The sequence below is a fragment of the Pezoporus wallicus genome, unplaced genomic scaffold (assembly GCF_028554395.1).
Source record: "Pezoporus wallicus isolate ANWC-B61680 ecotype Strahan unplaced genomic scaffold, APGP_CSIRO_Pwel_v1 contig_7073, whole genome shotgun sequence".
NCBI classification, from domain to species: Eukaryota; Metazoa; Chordata; class Aves; order Psittaciformes; family Psittacidae; genus Pezoporus; species Pezoporus wallicus.
The window spans coordinates 5,322,480-5,343,769 of NW_026641326.1; the positions used below are offsets into that span (position 1 = coordinate 5,322,480).

Here is a 21,290-nt window from a genome sequence, read left to right on the forward strand (position 1 = left end):
TGTCACCCTTCCCAGGAGGAGGCAGTTACAACCCCTTACTGCCTCAGAGGTGCTTTGTTAGGAGAGCATGATGAGGTGGGGGGGAGCCTGGGGTGTCTTTCCCCTGGCTGGGACTGACTTGATATTTTTATGTATTTGCTACTACTGCTGTACTACCTGCTTTTTCTTCATTCATTTCTATTTCTATTACATCTGAGATTTACCATATGTGTTTTGTATATGTAGTGTTCCTGCTCATGGTTCACTCTATTCCAGCCAAACCAACTTTTGCTCAGTCCTGGGTTGTGTTCCTTTTGTGAGGAGGACCTGCAGAATTCTACCCTTAGCCATCTATTTCCATCCTGTGGCTGCACCAGCAAGACCTCTGCACTTACCTTGTAGTTGTGTTCTTGGGATCCCGTGTTACAATTGCTTGGTTTTCCTTCAAGCATATACATCCTCTGTCACTCTGTAGGAATAATGATCCATTTAAGATACAGATAGACATATAAATATACAGGTATTATGCTTTGATAGCTACTTGCAATCAACTCAGTAAAGCAGTATCACTGATGTGTTATCAGATTTGCTTTACAAAAGTCTCTAGAGATAGACTTTAAGTAAAATATAGCAGCGTAAAAGCCACTAACTTTTTTTTTCCCTCTAAGCCTGAATATTAGTCCTGTTTTCTTTTGGTAATGAAAATTCAGTGATGCATAAAGAACTGATTGATGTATGTATGGTTTTTATAGAATATAGTAGAAGGAGAAATAGTTTCATATGAGTTAAACAAGATTAATATGTAAAAACAGCAGTGACACTGCTTTTCTAATCGTTAGGAAAAAAAACCCAACCTTAAATGTAGTGACAAAGGGTTTACTAAGGCTGTATGAGTTTTTGACAGTGTGCCATTCAAGGCAACGTACAGCAGTGCTTTCTTCTACATGATATAGTCACATAAATTGGCTTTCCAAAAGACACACAGACACCTGTCACCAACAACTTGAATCATTTACTATTCATGTAATTTTCTATAGTATTTTTGGCTTTGTTTAATAGTTCTAAAATAGCCCTTTTGCATAGAGAGTCCTCTCTTAATTTCAGAACCAGTGTAATTACGAAAGCATTTTGGTTTCTAAAAATATGCCACTCATTAAAAAAATAAAGGCAAACCGTGGAAACCCTCTTGCAAACAAAGGCAGGCAAAACAGAGCTTAGCTTTCATTGAAAGTAGGGATCTCTTTGTCAAATCATTGATGACCTGAGACATGCAGCCTCCCGAGGGAAGCCTCGTGGTTTCGGTCTGCTTTCCAGGGCATGGTGGAAACCAGCAGCTGAGTTATTTCCTTGTTGCAGCCAACAATGCGAACCAAGGGGGCCTCGTGTACATGCACCATAACCACTCTGCTTGGGTAGAGGTCTTAACAACAGAAGGGTCAGTGAAGCTGAATACAAATCGGGTATAAATACAAAAAGCAGAGGTCAAATACTGTACTGCCCTCACCAGTGGGAACTTGCAGCAAAGTGAGCTGATACGATCTTGTTTGCTTGCTCATGTTTCAATGTAATCTGTGAAATGTTTCTTCAAAAGAACAAACTTTGATGTCCAGAACTTATTTAGTGGTCACTTAGAAAAAGGATTACCAGGTTTCATAAATAAAGTACAAACCCAAGTAGGTTCTAGTAAAGGCTAAAAGGATACAGCTCTTTTATTCTGCTTATAATTGAATCTTCTTTGCTATAAAGACTGATTTTTTTGTACATAAAACTTGAGGAAATGTTTCATTACTCTAGCCAAAGTTGGATAATGGTTACTGTGAAAAGCCATATGTTTTTGATTAGAATTTCCATATGCCATTTACTGAGACAAACTATCCAGTCTTAAGGGACTTTGGATCATTTCAGATAGTTTAAGCTTTTATTAAGCCACATTTGGAAGAATGTTGCTCAACGCAATACCCTACCCAGACTGCAAAGCTAGTAGGGTTGGCAGCTGCTGCTGGCACCTTCTGGGCTTTTGAGCATTTTTGAGGAATAAGCATTTGTATCAAACTGGCATCACCTAACAGTACCTGCACAAGTTCTATCACTAAATATTAAGGCAGAGTTTTAACGGAGGCTACAGGAAAATCTATTAATGCAAGAAAAGACATTCAAGTTCATATTAAAGAGTGGGTGTTAGTGTGCGTGTGCTAACAGCATATTGCACTCTAGAGCATTTCAGCACCAGATGTCAAGGTTTTGTGCAAATATTAGCTAATTAAGCATCTTTCGAGAGAGATGGTTTAAGTGCTCTTCCTTGGAGATTTGCAAACTTTGTCACAGAGAACTTCAGTAATTTTTCCGAAGTCATGCAGTCACTAGTACAGTGGTGTCAGTGGTACAAATGAATGTATTTTTCACAGGTTAAATACATGCAGCTTTATACTCATATGGATCTGATAACTTTGATTTAGAATCAATACTGTGGAGGTGAAGCGGTTTAAGTAGCATCCTTATTCATTAAATGAAGGCTAAATAACTGTTAATCATGATAACCTGCCTGCATTCTTGTTAAACCTTCCTGTCATACACCTCCTTGGTCTGAAAACATTACTAATTGTGTCCTCACGCAATGATGGAGTTACTGGAGCTTGTACAATATGTTTCTGTTTTCAGTGGAGTCATTGATTTAGTGTTGCATGCTCCCAATAGGCTTTGCCAGGACCTCCAGAATGGGAAATATTTTAATATTAAATGTGTTAATATTAACTATTTAATATTAAATATTTAATATTAAATGTGTTAATATTTTCTTCCTCAATGGTTTCTCTTAATCAATTTTTACAATTCCTTTCTAAATAGAGAATGTCCAAGTTAAATAGGACAAAAACTACTGTACACCTGTGTTATTTTCCAAACAGTCTTACAAATATCTGATCTTGATTACTTGAAATCACACATTTAAAATAAAAGCCTCATCTGCAAGTTATTGATGCGAGTGACCTAGGATTTCTCATGCAGATGTATGATGCTTTGATTAGCTAGGTTAAGTTTACATCCTTCTTGTGTGTGCTATGCTGTGTTGTTTCCTTTTTGATCAACATTATCTTTTCATGATCAGGTACTGCCCAGTGCCATAAATCCCTGAGCTGTTGAACAGATACACTTTCAATAAAAGTCAGGCTGGGATCCTGGCTCTGACAAGTGGTTTCTATTCCTTTAAGCAGTCCTCAGTTCTTGTCATGTTTGGTTTATTTCAGGTATAAATATTTTTATTGAAATAAAAGCTCCTTTCTTTTTTGATCTGTGTAATGATAGATCATTGTAATTGAAGCAATTCACAACCTAAAATCTTTAATTAAGTCACAAAGATGCCTGCATGCTAAAACTTGATGAATTTATCACTTACAGGCATTGTTTTGCTCTGTCTTGTTCTCTGCCTTCTATTTACAAGTGCTCATTGCATTTCACTATAATGTCCAGGTCCTTTATTTCTGTTATGAGGTATTTAGTACACCATGGGGTACTTTAATTATTAATCATTATGTGATTATTTTCAGATTTTATATATACTGTATTGCCAGGTCCCAAGGAGCAAACCTCTGGGGCCTTCAGGTCTGTTCGTAGGCATCAGGCCCCCATGCATTCACACTGGCTTCCAGGCCCCTTCCTCCTTACCAGTATTTCATGCATCTGAAGGCTAGGTAGGTGCAGTACCCCCATCACTGGCCATATTGGCCACCGTTTAACTCTAACTGAACCTGGCTGCTTCTGTGTCATTAAAGCCTAGTTAGTGTTTGTACGTGTTCTAGAAATGGGGTCTTGATCTCCAGTCATTAAGGATACTGAACCTACTGCTCTCTGTGGTGCTTTATTCCAGCAGCTGATCATCATTATTTGTAGTAAGCTGAATTTCTCATCTCCATTTCCATGACTTCAGCTTTGTACCACTGGTTTTGCTATATCCTCCACTGGATTAACAAAGACTTCAAGGGGTGGCACCGTCTCCTCATGACAGTGCTTCTGCATGTAAACCAGAGATTTCTCACTCCTGTTTGAGAAAGTTCTGACCTGTTCGAGGCTGTCACTTCCTCCCTCACAAAACTGAAATGTCACCAGAAGGAGTAGGAAATAAGAAAAGGTAAAATACATTGCAGTGAGAAAAATATGGGTAGAGGCCAGCCCTGTTCAGCACATGCTGAATAGCCGTGCTGTGTCGTGGCGGTCCTCTGCTTGGGCACAGTGGCAGGTCCAGCAGCTGGATATCTGCACACCTCACATTTCTAAGTTCATCTAGTTCTGCTCAGGTGCAATTTCCAGTGGAAAGAGATCTTGTATCAAGGGAAATGGGGAGATATGATAGTCCAGCTTCACACATTCTTCCAAAACAGTAAGCATGCCAAGAAATAATTGAGCTTCCTGGCTTAATAAGTCATTTGGCATTCCTGTGGGTTTGTTAGTTTTTTTTCTGATTGGAAAATAAGAACAAAAATTCTCATATATACTATGACAAGTGCAAGGTCCTACACCTGGGTCGGAGCAATCCCAGGCACAGCTACAGGTTGGGCAGGGAAGAGATTCAGAGGAGCCCTGCAGAGAACGATTTGGGGGTGCTGGTTGATGAGAAAATGAACATGAGCCAACTTCAGTGTGAGCTTGCAGCCCAGAAAGCCAGCCGTATCCTGGGCTGCATCAAAAGGAGCGTGACCAGCAGGTCGAAGGAGGTGATCCTGCCCCTCTACTCTGCTCTCGTGAGACCTCACCTGGAGTATTGTGTGCAGTTCTGGTGTCCTCAGCATAAGAAGGACATGGAACTGTTGGAACAAGTCCAGAGGAGGCCGCAAGGATGATCAGGGGACTGGAGCACCTCCCGTATGAAGACAGGCTGAGAAAATTGGGGCTGTTCAGCCTGGAGAAGAGAAGGCTGCATGGAGACCTCATAGCAGCCTTCCAGTATCTGAAGGGGGCCTATAGCGATGCTGGGGAGGGACTATTCTTTAGGGACTGTAGTGATAGGACAAGGGGTAATGGGTTCAAACTTAAACAGGGGAAGTTTAGATTGGATATAAGGAAGAAGTTCTTTACTGTCAGGGTGGTGAGGCACTGGAACGGGTTGCCCAGGGAAGTTGTGAATGCTCCATCCCTGGCAGTGTTCAAGACCAGGTTGGACAGAGCCTTGGGTGACCTGGTTTAGTGTGAGGTGTCCCTGCCCATGGCAGGGGGGTTGGAACTAGATGATCCTAAGGTCTTTTCCAACCCTAACTATTCTGTGATTCTATGATTCATATGTAACTGAGGGTCTTTAGGCTTAGGCGCAAAGCGGACTGAATCTTAATGTTCTCATCAGGGGAGACATACAGCCGAACCATTTCTGCTGTATTTCAGAGTCATTCTGCAGTGTTGAATGTTATTTTTTCTTCTTCTTTTGCTGTCCCTTTGATATTTTTAATGTCAAACAAATAATTTCTTATGTACTCTCTGGGGATAGTAGAGAGGCACTAGAAAGCTGTGTTTCCCTGGGAGGAAGATAATAAACATGGGGAAAGAAATGTTAGAGTGCTTCTTCTGTGTTAAAGCATCCTGTGGGGTGGTTTTCAGCAAGTGTGTTAAAACTTCTGTTCAGCTAGTGGTTTCACCTCCGTGTATGGGGAATTCAGCGGTAGGAAATTTCAGTGCAACATTCTGCACCCATTAGAGCAGAATTCTGTAGGAAAGGTTTTTGTCCACTTTGCACAGCATGTGAAAGCAGAGGGGAACCTCTGGAACCTGCATCACTAATCTGTATGCTTTGTAACCATTCAGCAACACTAATATTGTTCCTAATTTCTTGGGAAATTGCAAGGTGGTGTTTAGATGAAGTTTCTTGCTAATACAGTCTTAATGATACCGGTAATTCAAGTCAGTATTTAGGTATTGCAAAAATAAATCTAAAGTGTGGATTTCAGAATGCATGAGCATAATCAGCCCAATCAGTTTGAGATATTCACCTTTCTTATAATTATCTTAATCTCGTTATTTTACTTGGAGCCAGATTTTAAGTACATGCATGAGGCTTTTCAGAATAGACAGTTGACTTCCAAAGCTTGATAGTTTTCACTACAAGCGACAGTGATGAATGCTCTGCTTTGTTTGCTGTCTCCAATTGGTTTTGACCATTCCTTCATCATTTCCTACTTGTTCACCCAAGCAGACACTTCTTTCCTTTTCTTGTCATAAATATATAGCTGTTTTGTCAACAAATAGCATCATTTCTTTCTTAAAAAAAATGACCAAAACTAAACAGAGGTCTAGATTTGTGTTTAAAGTATTGAGTTATGCACTTTCTCTCCATACTATTGTAATCAAGAGTTGCTGGCTCACCAAGCAGGTTGCTGTTTCATACTATTAGTAATGAAAGCCCTTTCCCATTCTCTCCTCTGCAATTAACAGAATTCCCCAGAGCACTGTGTAAGTAAGCTTAAACACACAGGCTCAGAATTCAAGCAATTTTTCTTTGATCTGTTCCGTGGCAGACCTGTGTCTCGCTTTTTTAGGATTCAGGCCTGAAAAGTGAATTCTTTATAAACTCTAAAATGTTTTATGTATGTATATGCATATGGCATAACTTACTAGTTCTGTCAACTAAAGGATGAAGTGGATGAAGATATAAACATCTAAACCTATATATGAAGAATCTTCCATTAGAAATTATTTTATACGTACAAATACTTCTGCAATTTTCCTTGTAGTGCATATATATGTTTATATATACATGTCCAGAAAGCATCTGCTTTGGTCATTGAGACTTGTTTTAGTTTTACTTTACTCTTTTGCTTACTGGAAATAATGTAAAAAACATTTCCTAATACCATATTTATTCCTTGAAGCATCATTTTGGTTTCATGCTATTATTCCTTGTGCAACTGTTCTCAGTAAGGATGGAATCCAGTCTTGTGCCTGTGTGCATTCAAAAGATATTTAAGTGTATGGGACTGACAGGTGGCCAGAGGAATGCAATAGGGGTTCCTGAAAAGTACATTCCACCTTTTTTATGGAACTTAGGACAGAAAAATTATATCTCTCTTTTCACTGATAATGGGTTTTCTTCTGTTTTCCTTCTGTGTTTTTATCTAGGCCAAAACATACAGAAGGACAGAGAAAATTACCCTGCTCAAATCTGCAAGCCCAGACTATGACTTGAGGCTGGGAAACTCCATGCTTTATTGTTTCTTTGTACCTACACAGAGTCTGAACGAACAGCTCACATTAGTCAACCTGCTGTTAAATTACTAGCCAGGTTAAATTTAGACTGCTTTTAATTGCAAGTGTAGCTTTGAACCTCCTGTGTGAACCCATTTTGCCCAAAGGGTTTGATAATGCAACAGCCTTAGCACCCAGTGCAGGCAGCATCACTTCACAGGGTCAGACATCAGTGTCTGTCCATGGGTTGGGCAGAAGATGGGTGGGAGGGAGGCAGGTTTGGACTAGTTTTGTCTTCATAAATAACGCACTGTGGTGCAGCAGGTTGTTTCAGTCCCCACGATACTTACCCACTAAAATGCAAATGAAAAAGCTGAAATAATATAAGAAGATCCTGGGAATGATGTAGCATAAGGAAACTGGAAATCTCACAATGATTACTAGCACTGTAACAAATTGTTATCACTACTTCCACTGTCATTCCCTTTTTGCTTGGATTTTGTCCTGAATTTGGCTTTAGCAGGAAGAGTCCATGAAAAAGGTTTCTAAAATAAAACAGTGCTTCTGATTTTCTAATTTTAACTTTTTTTTTTTTTTTAAGTATGCATGCCTGTGTTTCCAGAAAACATTTTCAAGAGGGGATAAAAATCAAGGCTTTTCATCCTTGTAACTGTATAATGATGTCCCTACTCTTCCTGCTGTTAAATATTTATCACCTGTGTGTTTTCCCTGGTTCCCAATTGCACTGACAACAGGTTTGTAATCACTAAACCATGGCTCAGCTACACTGAAAGCAAAAAAAGAAAAAGTAAAGAAAATTGAAATACAAGGGGCTGTTAAAAGGCTACCAAAGTGATTCAGTGTATTAGGGCTCCTGAGCAGCAGCCACTGGTGATCAATACCTGGTGCCACTGCTCAGCTCACAGTCACCTCATCACTTAATAGCAAGTTCCTTGAATTCAGTGTGCAAGGAGAGAAAAGAGGGAGTTACATTTTTGGAGTGCATGGCCTCTGAAGGAGAGGAAAAAGAGAAAGGTGTAAGAAGGACTTTAATTAAAACACTGTGTGGCTAACATAGAGTTGTTACAAGAGACTTCCTTATGGGAAAGGGTTTCTACACATGGGTTGCAAGGGCGTCAGTAACAAGCCTCCTAAAGGGAAACAGACTGGGTTATAACGGAAGTGTTTAAGGCAGTAATTCTTCATAGATTCATAAAACAAAACTCTTACCAGTGTTACAGGAGTTTTCTCTAGGTGTGTCTTCTGCCCTAGGTAAATCGGCACTTTTTTCCCCTTACCAGCTGTGCAGCCTGTAGAGACATTTACTCATCCTGTTGCTGCTTCTGTGCCCATCACCTTCCCACTGACCTGCATTCCACCCAGGTCCCACCAACCACCCCCCAAACTGATGTTCACCTTGTTTCTATGTTGTGCAGCGAACTCTAACTAACCCTCTGTACTTCTCGTGAGGAGAAACGTTAAACTCCCTCTAACCGAGTTCTTTCTCTCTTCGCAGATCTTGAGAACTTCAAAACCAGAACAAGAAGCACTGTCTCTGTCCGCCAGGGCCAGGGCATGGTGCTGCTGTGTGGACCACCACCGCATTCTGGAGGTAAAGTGGGTTCCTTCTCTTGTTTCCAGCACTTGGCGACCTTAAGCAAGGTTTTCATTCTCAGGATATGTTCTGGGAAGTTTAAAAGGGCAAACCTTAAAAAAAAAAGAAGGCTATGGCAGTGCTAGCCTGACTGAATGGATCATGCTGAACCCATACAATGGTTTGTATTGACTAAACGCACTGGGAGATCTCCAGTTGGTGTAAATACAGAGAAATAGACAAATTTTACTGCATTATGGGTATGTACTTAGGAGATGAACTGATTGAAACAGAATATAAAGCAGTGCATGCATATACAGAAGATAAGGCCAAGATCTTGTGCAATTTTCAGAAGCTTTTCTGTATGTGGCCTGGGTGTGTCTTCTGCAAAAAGGTTGAAGATTGCTGACAGAGCCACTTTTATGCATCATCTTTTCATTATTATTCGGGTTTTTTTTCAAACACTCATTGTCACTCTTTTGCCTTCTGGGTACTTGGGATCCATTAGCAATCGTCCAGGTCTCATATGATTTAATTCTGGAATGGCAATACATATTCTTCCTACTGTTTTTATGGCAGCGATACATTAAAATCCATTATTATTACAGAGACAGGTACTAACTGTAACTCAGAGCTCATTGAGTGTTCAGAAATACAGACTGTTGAGAAAAGGACATAACCTGTCTTGACAGTTACTGGCATCTCTGCCTCTGAAAGAGGTAGATTTCTGACTTTGGTGGAGAAACAGAAAAGCTGTAGTAGCAGACAGGCAAAAAATAAATAATTAATGGCACTAAGGAAACTAGTGTTAACTCAGTGGCAAAGGCAAAATTTGGTAGGGAAAGAATAGATTCAAAGTGAAATTTACCTATAGCCAGTTACAATAGGTAATGAAGAGAGGCAGTGGGGTAGCCGTGGATGTTAGGGAGTGTTTTAACTGTCTAGAACTTAATGATGGTGACAATAGTGTTGAGTGTTTATGGGTCAAATAGGAGCAAGTGCTTGAGGAGCTTCTTTGTTTTCATCTGACCAGCTGGTAAATTTATTCAGCTGGGGCCCCTCTCACCTTTTGGTCTGGAGATTATCATGAGAAATTCAGTGTCTCAGCTTTCTGATGTTCATTACATGAAAGCTGTTCTTGAATCTGTGATATCAAGTCCACAGAACTAGTCGTTACTACAGTAGCTAACTTATATGAGAGTGGCTGATATAGAGTTAAATATTCCCTAAAATTATGTGCCTTTTGGTCTGGGTAGATGGACCCCTGCAGGTGGATCTCATTGCCATATCTGATGAGGCAGCTGCCAAAGCTAGGTGTTAAAAACCACTGAAGACTGCTTGTGGGTCAGCCACGAACTCATTTGCAGTCTGCAGTGCTGTGGGTGAAGCATCATTTTTAGCTTAATTTCCATAGTGAAGAAAGGTGAGGAGGTTTGGAACAGAAATGCTTTGTGATTCTGAAATCTGAATGCCTTGAACGTGAGACTGAAGAGCGGTGCGTGCCCTCATCCTATCCCAGACTGATTGTGCTGTGCAAAGGTGGATAGTATCAACCAGCCAAGCTCAGGGAGGGCTGTGTGGCTGGATACTGAGCTGCACTGCTCTGAAGAGCTCAGGAGGTTTTGTGCCCTTTTCCATTTAGAGTTAACCCCATCCACACAGCCCACTACTGCGGGCACTGGGGGCCATGCAGTGCTTCGTCCCATTTCTGCCCAGTCAAGTAGGCTACTATCTCCTAAGAGGGACATAGGGACTGCACAGACAATGCAGAGACGAGGTGGAATTGTGTGCATTTGTCTTAGTCTCCTTAGCAAAGCTTTGCTCTGTGGTTATGGAGAGTTTTCTGTTCTGCTGTAAGAAATCTTTGTCTGGAGATGTGGTGGCTGGTAGTGGTTCATGCAAACAGGAAGAAGGAAATTGTGGTACATTTGTTCAGGGGAAAGCTTTGGTGTACGTACTGATGATCACAAAAGCATTCCAGAAAAGTGCTGGTGTTGTTTCCTGTTTGGGTTCAGTATGCATGAAAGAGCATCTTACAGGGACCGGGAGGTAATCATGTTTCTATTCCCAGAAAGGCACAAAACTCAAGGATAATTATTTCCCTCAATCATTCGGATGAGGGATGACTTTCCTGTGTGACCACTACCTATGACCTGCTCTATTCCAGCTAGAAAATTATTTTAATTGTAGCCAGATCCACAATTAGTTTAAATTGATACTAGTGCAATTTTGTAATTAAGCAGGTCTGGAGTTGTGCCGGTTGTTTTCTGGTTTGGATTGAAAGTGTTTAATGGAACGGCAAAATAGGTCCAGTTAATTCAGATTGAGACCCTTGTTCTGCAGGAATTAATCTTCTCCGTGGCAGTATTTTCTTTTAGTTTTCCTTTCTCCTATGGTTAGAAGTAAGGGCAAGTTTCAAAAGCAACTGCAAAGTTAATGCTTTTCAGTCGTGTGCATCGTGTTTCCGTTAGCGAACTGCATGTCTCCCAGTGTAATCGAAGCTATTTGGTCTCTAGCAGTCACTGCACAATTACCACAGCTATCTCCTGTTCCAGCTCTGGGCAGATGGAGGTTCGTAAGAGAGTATCAGATATCACTGGGAAGTAGCTGCACGTCAGGAAACCGCCGTGTTCATGAGCAGCTGCCATCCCCAGGGCCCAAGGCAGTGTTTGCAAAGCAAAGCTGTAGAGATCAGTTCCTTCCAATACCCCAGTATGCCACGGCTGGGATATTACGTTGCAAGTATTTAACATTGTAGTGCAACAGTAAAAAACATTCAGGGTAAAAGTGAAAAATAGAACATCTCATTGAAAGTATGAGGGGTGTTAAGATAGAGAAAATGCAATTACTTATTTTGGAATTTCATTAGGACAAGAAACCTAACTTCATCAACCTTGCAAAAAGTGCCTGGCCACATTAATGACCACTGCTGAAGCACAGGACTGTTGAGGCTGGGGGGGAGGATAAATTATTATTACTATTATTATTATTATTATCATCATGATCATTGCTGTTGTGATTATTTAGTTTCTGATGTGAATTGAAAATGAAATCTTAAAAAAATAATAATTTTAAAAAAGAAAAACTGTTTGATCTGAGAATAGCTGTTGCTTTGATGGTGAGAATATTCACTAGACTTGTAGAAGCCTGGAGAAAAAAAACAAACATCCTGGCCAGTTCCTGAGCACAGAGCTTAGGACCTGGTGGCAGAGACAGAGGGTTGAGAAGTTTTGCTTGATAGGTAAGGCTTCCCAGGTGTCTGAGGAGGGCTCAGTGCCAGCGTCATCTCCATTTTCAGGTGACTCAAGTGGCAACTCTTAGAGACCCCCTTAACTGAATAGATTTGAGAAAAGGAAAATACCAAATTAGAAGGGAATTATTTCCTGTCCACTGTTGTGTCATTGGTTGTGTTGGTCTTAATAATTGTGGATTTTATTAAAAAACTGTCCATCTTCATCCAGACCTTTATCCTTTCAACTGTATTTCACTGTAATACTTTGCTACTTGGAAACATCCATATTTAAAAAGCTGGCAGCTAAAAGTGAAATTATGTTGCCCTACATATATTAGCTGTTGAGGATTGCTTTTTTTTATCTTGGTTTTAATGATGCCAAATCAAGGGCTTCCTACTGTTCAAATGTTACAAGAAATTCATCCTGAAAAGGAAAACAAATGATTAAGAAGTATTTTTAGCGTCATAAAATGGGCCTTGTACAGCTTGCACAGAACAATTTGGGCATTGCCATGTATTATCCCAATTTTTAGTTTAATATGAGTTGGAAATTCAGCATATGAATCTAGGCTTCCTCCCTGGTCCCCTGAGATGAAAATGAAATGTGTATTTCTTGCAGCATGGTTTCAGCAGGGAGTCGCTATTTTGTCAGGTCAGTGCGCTCTGGTGTTACATTTTGTTAAGCAGCATAATGATGTGATTGCCTCCTATGATGAAATGCATGCTGAGTCCTGGAAATTTGCAAAATAAATGTTCATCTGGAGCTTGGGAAGTTGCTGGACTGAAAACGAGAATAAATGCAAATCAGACATTTGCTTCGGTTGTATTTTCTGCTCTTAGAGCAGTAGATGCCTGAGCCCCCGAAGCCAGTCCTGCTGTATTTATGGTGCCCTGTCTGTTAAGAGTTTTCAGTTCTTTTCCTTTTTTGTTTGCCTTCCCCATTTGTTCACTTACATGCACTAAATCAGCATCAGAACTAGTAGAAACCTACCTGTGCTGTTAGCATAATTACCCTGCACATAAATGGTTTTCCCTCATTATTTCCTCTGCTTTTTTAGTCAAAAGCCTAATGATGGCTGTGTGTGGACAATTCTGCCTGTGAAGCTCTATGGACAAAACAATGTAAAAGTGAACACTGCTGTGGGAACATGTCATTCGGGGCCATGTAACAGTATGATGAGTGGCTGTAGATGTTGAAGTGGACAAGAGACAACAGTCAAAGGTCCCAAAAGTATGTGCATAGCTAAAATTTGGATAATAGTTTTGTTGCAGCACATGAGGGTCCCCATCACAGCTGCTGGCCCATACCACAATGTTAACTGGACAGTCTCCAGTATTTGAATCCCATTAACAAGTTGGAAATGGGGGGAGCATCAAAAAGTTTTTATGACCTTTTTGATGAGACTAGTTAAGGTATCTCAGCATGTCTTAGTATGAGCTCTATAATTTAGATGCCATAAAATAATTCGCTATTGCTTTACATTTTCAAAACCCTACTAGATCAATACCATTTGCTGTCTTTCTCCAGTAGAGCTATAGGAGTAATCAATTTGGGGAAGGTATTGCTAGCCAAAATGGGGAGAAAAAAAGGGGGAAAAAACAAAGCAACAACAAAACAAACAAACCAAAAAAAAACAAAAAACCCAACCCTAACCTTTGTTTTGTTCAAAGTGTTTCATTCTGTTGTATTTTTAAGCCTTCTTACTACATTTAGATATATTTAGAAATCATGGAGCATTTCAAAACAAAACAGTAAAGCTGTTGGTGAAATGCTTTCCTTTCAAGAGGAGCTGTGTAGGGGCAAACAGAGTAGCTTTACTTGTTTGCTTTTTTTTCCCAGTATTTTTAATCAAATTTGGCAAGATACATTTAGTTGTTAAGATAAACTTAATTTAAACAAAAAAAAAAGCCCACAAAACCAAAGCACGCACTCACTTGTGTTTCTCAGGGCCCTGAATATAAGTTGCGCTCCATAGGGGATATGCTTGGGAAGTATTTGGAGGTCACTGTCTTTTAACTTTATCTCAAAGTTTTAAAACCAAAATATTTCCTTGTGCCAAATAGTTCTTTTAATTGAAGTTTGTGGGAACTGAGTGATTTAGCAGCCACTTTTACTAGATTTATTTGATAGTCAGGGCAGGGTTAGTTAATATTTTAACAACTACAGTCTTCAAATACCTTCTAACATCCCCAGTTTTTCATTGTGAGTCTAGAGTTTAAAAATCCCAGAATCCTAGAAAGGTGTGCGTGTTTCACTTGGCAGCCTAGTAGCACACCCATAAGCATGTGAACAAAGAAGTGTGTAAATACTTCCCCTCCCTTCTTTGGGAAGATAAATGACCTTGTCTTTTAGGATTTCCTTTATTGCCCCCTCCCCGATTTTCTCTTGGTTCATCTTTAGAAAGAGCTATATACACAGTGTTCTCATGACATTTGCCTTCTTGCCCTCATGGGAAAACCTTATGGAGTTAGAGATTTCCAATTGCTGTGAGAAATTAATGTATACAGAGAACTGATGAAAGTGATCTCTCAATTGATTATTTAAATTTTGTGTTCCCTAGAGGTTAGAGGTATGTCTTATTCTGAGAAATCTCTGTCCATAGCCCGTACCACCCCTTTAACATCTGTAACATGTTTATTTTCATGCCTCATAATTTATCTCAGTAATCTGTGCAAGAAAGCAATTAGCCGATAGCTTTTGTAGATGGCAAAATGCTTAGATGTACGAATGGAAACCTGCTGATGCTTCTACAGTACATGAGTTCCCACTTGCATAGGGCCTGTAACAAAGTTCCTGGTGTCCCAGGAACTGAACCTTCCCAACATAATTTCTAGTCCTGAACCTCAGTTCCCCGCACTCCTCTGCTCCTTGCTATGGAGGTGGACAACCTTCCTGAGTATCTGGGGGCTGTCTCTTTGACTGAGCAAAGACAAGAGTTAAAGAAAAATAAGCTTTCTGTCCCTCTGCAGAGCCCATGTTCTCAATGCACTTGTAAAATTCCATCTTCCCAAAGAGGAGGAGATTCATTAAATCTCAGTTGTTCAAGTAACTCCCATCTGATGCCATTACTCCTGTTGGGAACCTAGCCATGGAGCCTGTGTCTGTGAGCTGAAATGTTGACAGAGAATTATTCTCACATCTTTTCACATAATGGATGTGTTCAGGTTTTCTCATTCTATCCTGCCTTTTATTTCCCAGAAGCTAGGAGAACTTTTAGTTCTGTTGCACAGCTTAATCAAGTAGAACTAACTAAATTTTAGCATTTGACAGAAGAGATGGCAATTCCGATTTCATCTCAATCTCAGCCTTTCATGCTGTATGGTAGGTAGTGAAGTGTAGACACCAGACATGTTTTCAGAAAGCACTTTACTGATTACAGTGGTGCTGAGACCACTTCTGTGCTTGGCAGAAAAATGATTAGTCTGTGCTTACTCATCTGGTCAGGTTTTCTCTCTTTTTTAACAAAAAAAAAGCAGTGATGGGCACTTTGTGGGCTGGAAACATTGAAAACATTTTGGCTATAACTATGGCTGATGGCCTCTGTTATGTGGTGAATGGTTTAATAGGTTTGTCTTGTAAATAATCTATCACACAAATCACATCTTGTATTCTCTCATACTCATACAGCCCCCCCTGCCCCGCGTAGTATAAGGAGGAAGGAAAGAAAAACTGGGAAAACTAATCAGAACAGCGTAGAGGGGAAAAGGCAATTATCAGGTATTTTCATACCATCAAGAGGATCAGTGTGTGGGGTTTTCAACCCCCGAGCAGCACTGCTCAGCAGGGAGTGCTTTGGAACAGAATTTTCTCTGTTGTAGTTGTTTCTCTGTCAAGTATTTGTGCCTGTTTACTCCCCATCCTGTACTGCAACCTTACACTTGTTTCTCCTTTGAAAACTGTCACACTGCCTTTTCATTTGGCACTTATGAAGAATTAATACATTATTAATAAATGTTTAGAGTTGTCATTTTAACAATGGAACAAACATTTGTAATATTCTCCCTTAATCAAAGTTTGTGTTAAAACTGTGGAAAACAGTCAACTTTGAAAGCAGTAATGGAATGGGAAGAAATTTCTCTAGAAACAGCTCATAGTCAGAGAGGCCAAGGACATTTCCACCTCACATCTGCTTAAAAGCAGGGGATTATTTCATTCTGTCCAGGCAGCATCAGCCTGTTCTGCCTACACTGCAACATTTATGCTGCTGAGTGAATGCATCTAGCGTTTCTGCTGGATGGCCAATTCAGAATGGCTTTAGGCAAAAGCCTTGAAACACATGTTCCCTTATGTGTTAAATCAGCTTCTTGGTACCAGATCTTGTAGCACATTCCCCATAAATATGAAATCTTCAGAGGAATGGAAAGTCGAATCCTACAAGTTCTGTTAATTTTCTGTATTTGTTAGTATGAGAGCGCTCCTCCAGCCACATTTCTTCCATAACAGATAACTTGGAACATCTGGTGTCCCCAGTCCTTAATACTCAGCCTTAATTTTCCTGCATTTTCTTCCAGTGTGGTTTGCCCAAGAGCTTTCCAAGCATGTACCTGTTGCACAACCCTTATACCCAGACCTGGGCAGTTGCTTCTTGCTAAGCAGATTTGCCAGAGTACTAAACCACCCCTCCCTTCTTATTGAGACATACTTTTTCTCTTCCTTCTCTCCTATCTTAATGTCTTCATAAGCCTTTGCTGCTTGGTCAGATTGGGTTCCAATTAATGAGAAGCTGATTTAGAGAGGAGTATCTCACAGATGGGTGGGCAACATGGTTTTAAAAGTTCCATTTCTCTAGGAAACCAAGCAAAAAGTCTCCTAAGCTGATTGCAGGTTGGTTCAACTATTTGTCAAAATACTGCAAGGTCATTGAGCAGCCTTTCATAGATCACTCCAAAGGCTGGAGTCAAAATATGAGCACATAAACTGTCCCTTGGGGCTGGGAAAGAAAAAGAAGAAAGAGTCGGTGAAATATTTTGCATTAGCAGTAGTCAGTCATGTTTACAGCATATTTGAACGTGACAGTGGCACTGGGGTTGCTGTTGGCAGACATGGTACCTACAGCACCAGCAGGAGTTGCAGACCTCTCTGGTTTGCAGGGCAGGAGTTAAATTGTTGTGCATGAATGGTTCTACTTTCAGGATGCAGGGAATGGTGGAGTGAAGGCTTGATGTCTAAGCAAACAGGAAAATGCCACAGTAGGTTGGTGTTCCCCACGAGCAGGAGCCCAGCATCTTACAGATCTTTCCTGGAGTGGGAAAAAGTGAAATTCAATCAGAATTAGTCTAGGTACCGTTCACTGGAAGAGGATGCAGCATGCATATTGAATATGTGCAGGAGATGGAGAAGACCACGAGGACAGAAAACAGTGTAGCGTGAAAAATACCTCAATCTGTTACAGATTTTTTCTCCTAATAGTGACTAACACTCATACGTCCCCATGCAGTCATCAAATTCCCATGTCCAAAGAAGTGCCAACATTTTAAAAGTGGTTTCCACATCATAAGCTCAGTAACCCTCTGAGGGACTTAGGCCAAGAACCAGAAAACAACTTCCCCAAACCTGCCAGTTCCTAGCGCCTTGCATCATAACTGCAAGGCGAGGCTCCTCCTCATGAGAAGTTTAGTGATGCTCCTGAAAGCTGGAGCCAGATCTAAACTGCCTGGCAGCTTAGATCATCTTCTCAACCACCCAAAATTCACGTGAAGTATCTCTTTTCCATAGTAACATTACAGAGAGCAGGCACGTCAAACATGGGGCTTCCTCACTGGCTCTGGGAAAGAATAATTCTTCTGCATCTGGTATTGAAGATTATTACAGTGTCCTGGGTTCAGCAGTAGCAGTCATGTTTCTCCTCCTTGGTAGCTGGTGCAGTGCAGTGTTTTGACTTTCGGCTCGGGAACAGAGCTGATAACAAGGATGTTTTGGTTTTGCCAAGGACTTTGTGAGCCTCATGCTCTGCCAGGGGGGAGGGGAAGCCAGGAGGAAGCAGAGACAGGACACCTGACCCAAACTGACCAAAGAGGTATTCCATACCACAGCACGTCATGCCCAGGATGTAACTGGGAGTTAGCTGGAAGGGCTGGGAGACTGCGGGGTTGGAGGAGGTATCGGTTGGTGCTTGGTCGGGCTGGGGGGGGGGGCGAGTTATCGGTCGGCTGGTGGTGAGGTGTTGTATTCTCTTCCCTTGTTATTTCCTTTATCATTATTATCATTAGTGGTAGCAGTAGTGATTTGTGTTATACCTTAGTTACTAAACTGTTCTTATCTCAACCCGTGGGAGTTGCATTCTTTTCGATTCTCCTCTCCGTCCCTCCGGGAGTAGGGGGAGGGAAAGAAAGGGAGGAGTGAGTGAACGAGTTACCTGACTGGGTTTAAACCATGACATACAGTTAGCAAAAAATGAAACATAAAATCAGGCATATGAAACTCTTATTTAAGTAAGAAGTGATTGAGAGTTGTAACTTCCCCTTGAAGTGCATCTCCCATCATTTATTTTTTATACTATGCCACAGTCACTGTTTAAATTATTAAAAGCAAGAAGTAAAAAGCTTATCAGGAGATAGAAATGGATTAGATTAAAATTAATCTAGCATAATCCTTTCTCTAAAACTGCTGATTCAGTTTGTGCTCAAGTTTATCAGTGTATTTGAGGATAAGGGATAAGGATAATTTCTTCCCTAATTTGGGAATGCTTCAGCTTGATATTTCTGACAGCACAGAGAACATGCAGCGCTGTTTTAATTGCAAAATCTATGAAATTGCAAATATTTCCAATAATGCAGATGCCAAACTTGTCTTAGATTTACACTAATTTAAGCACCTAATTTGGTAAAGGTGGTCTGCTTTATTTCAAACAGGGATGAATTTTGTGAACAGAAGTTGCAAAATAGGGTTGCAGTCAAGAACAGACTTTGACACGGGCACTGAGACCCAAATTTTCAGCTGGCATGTGTCATTTATCACCTCCAGTGTCAGCACTGCTGCAAGATCCCTACCAGCCACCTACATGTTCGTGTCTCAAGTAGGCTGTCATGGACAGACAGTGAGGTAGGATGTCTGGGGTTTGTAATGCTTGCTGCCCTTCCAGAGAACTAGAGGGGAGGAGGCTCAGCTCTCCAGTTAAGACCTTGGAAATACCAAAATAATAAGGAACATGACACTAATGGATTTTTTTTTATTTATCAGTGACAGCTTGGGACATCTTTAAAAAGAAATCATCTGCGAGCTCGTCATGTGGTTCATTCCCCTGTTCAGTTGCAGTCACCAGTAAATGAAGATTGAAATAGTATTGAAAGGGGGTAGAGCTGGCAGGGGCTGGCTAAAGATGAGTGAAATCTGCTGTCTGACAGAATTCAGTCAATAGGCATTTATCAAAAGTTGTAACATATGTGATCTCTTTATAAAACAAATTAGAGATCTGAGTCTAGTTCCCAGGCTTCACTAAGCATGTTGCAACCACCCTCACCCTCCAAACCCAGCCTTAGCCGGCCTCTTCAGCCAAAGCTCTCAGAAGCATAGAATCATAGAATAGTTACGGTTGGAAAGGACCTTAAGATCATCAAGTTCCAAGCCCCCTGCCATGGGCAGGGACACCTCACACTAAACTAAACTAAGCATCCAGGGCTTCTGATCCTTCAGTTCCTATGAAATGGGCATAGCAGAAAGTGGGTTGCTGACACAATCAGAGCAGTGATGTATCTCCACTTTCACAATCAAGTATGGGTTTCCAGATCCCTGAATGTGTATACTGCTTCATTTAAGTGAATAGTCCTGGCTATGTGAGCACTCCTTTCTGTAAGGGTGATATTTTGTTGTTGGAAAACAAAAGGTGGTATTGGTTTTGGCATTTTCTGTTCCCTGATACATATAGAATGTCTAAATGTGCCACAATGATGTTGTTTTCAGATGATAGATATCAAAACTATCAAATACGTGAAGAGAATGTTTTTTTCCTGTGTACTACAGGAACGTGCCACAGCGTCACGTAGCAGTGCCTGTCTGTGTGGATATCTCCTCTAAAGGACATACCACCTGCACTGCTTGCCCAGATATTTCAACCTTGGAATTGATAGTTTTATTAATTCACTGCAGTAAGAAAATACTCTGCAACCAACTTTCTTTTTTTAGAGGTTTGATCTAATCTCTTATAGCTACAGTAAGAGGCTGATCAAAGGTAGTGAAAGCTGGTATTAAAGGATTAGCTAGGTCACATTGAAATATGTGTTAAAACAAGCCCAGAGACCTTTAGGTTTACTGAAGTAAGTGCACAAAAAAAATAAAGATTTTTAAGCTAACTCTCTCTGACTTTAAACAGAAAACAAACTGATGGATTAAATCTGTGAGTCATTCCTTAAGGTGATGTGTGTAGCACTTTATGTAGGACAAGTCTGGAAAATACAAGCAATGATTGAATCACACAGCAGGAATACAATGCAGAATTAAAAAAGTGTACGCATCATTTATGCATGTGCCCAGCTTACAGCTTATCTATTTTCATTTGATGTCTGCCTCTAAGTAATGAGCATTTGCAGTCCAGCCCTCTTTATCCTTTTTTTTTTCTGGCCAGTCTCTCCTCCCCTCTCTCTCCTTTCCATTTGCTACTGACAGTATCTGCCACAGAGGTACTTTATCTCTGGCTGTCAGGTGAAGATGAGTATTGCTTTGGAAGGATGTTGAGGCCGCTCTGTGGACCATATCAAGCTATTATTCTTCTTTTTTTTGCCACCATTTCCTCATTGATATCAACTTACAAACAGAGCATCATACAGATCTATACATTGCTCAGTGGGAAAAGCTGTGAAATCATCTAGGCTTGGATCAGTGTCACAGGAGGCCAAGCATATGTCTTCTGGCTTCCAGAAGGATGGTGTTGCATGATTAGCAGGACTAAAGGTTGTAGCAAATATACTGCTATTCACCACTTGTGAGTCCTTTCTGCATTGCTGCTCTTTTTAAGGTTGGTTTGATGAAGTTACATTGTAGTTACATTAATGGCACATTACATTGTATAATATTTTCCTGAAATCTTGATTTCACCACTAATCAACCGCCGTGACAAGCCATCAGTACTCCTTTATGCAAGGCGGCGTAATGTTTCATTCCAGGATTTACCATCTGATAGCTCCCAAGGAATTTTTCTTAGCAGAAATAAGATTTCATTTTGTAATTCCCTTCTTCAATGGATCATTGTCTCTCTTCTCAGGCCCAGCAACCCAACTTTTCCAGTGTCTGGAGAATCATCGTTGGTTGATGCAGTTCGAGGTTGCATCTCTGTTGAGAAGGGGCATGGCCAAGGGGACCAACCCTTCCCATGGAGCCTTGTGGGTCAC

At 40.7% G+C, this 21,290-nt stretch overlaps 1 protein-coding gene across 3 annotated transcripts in view; it reads left to right on the forward strand.

Moving 5' to 3' along the window:
* LOC130606486 (contactin-4) overlaps positions 1–21,290 on the forward strand; it is a 341,120-nt gene that overhangs the window by 226,813 nt on the left and 93,017 nt on the right. For all 3 annotated transcript variants that reach the window (XM_057422892.1, XM_057422890.1, XM_057422891.1), the window contains one exon: positions 8,657–8,752. In XM_057422892.1, coding sequence (XP_057278875.1) covers positions 8,657–8,752 — 96 coding nt within the window. The remainder of the gene's footprint in view (positions 1–8,656; positions 8,753–21,290) is intronic.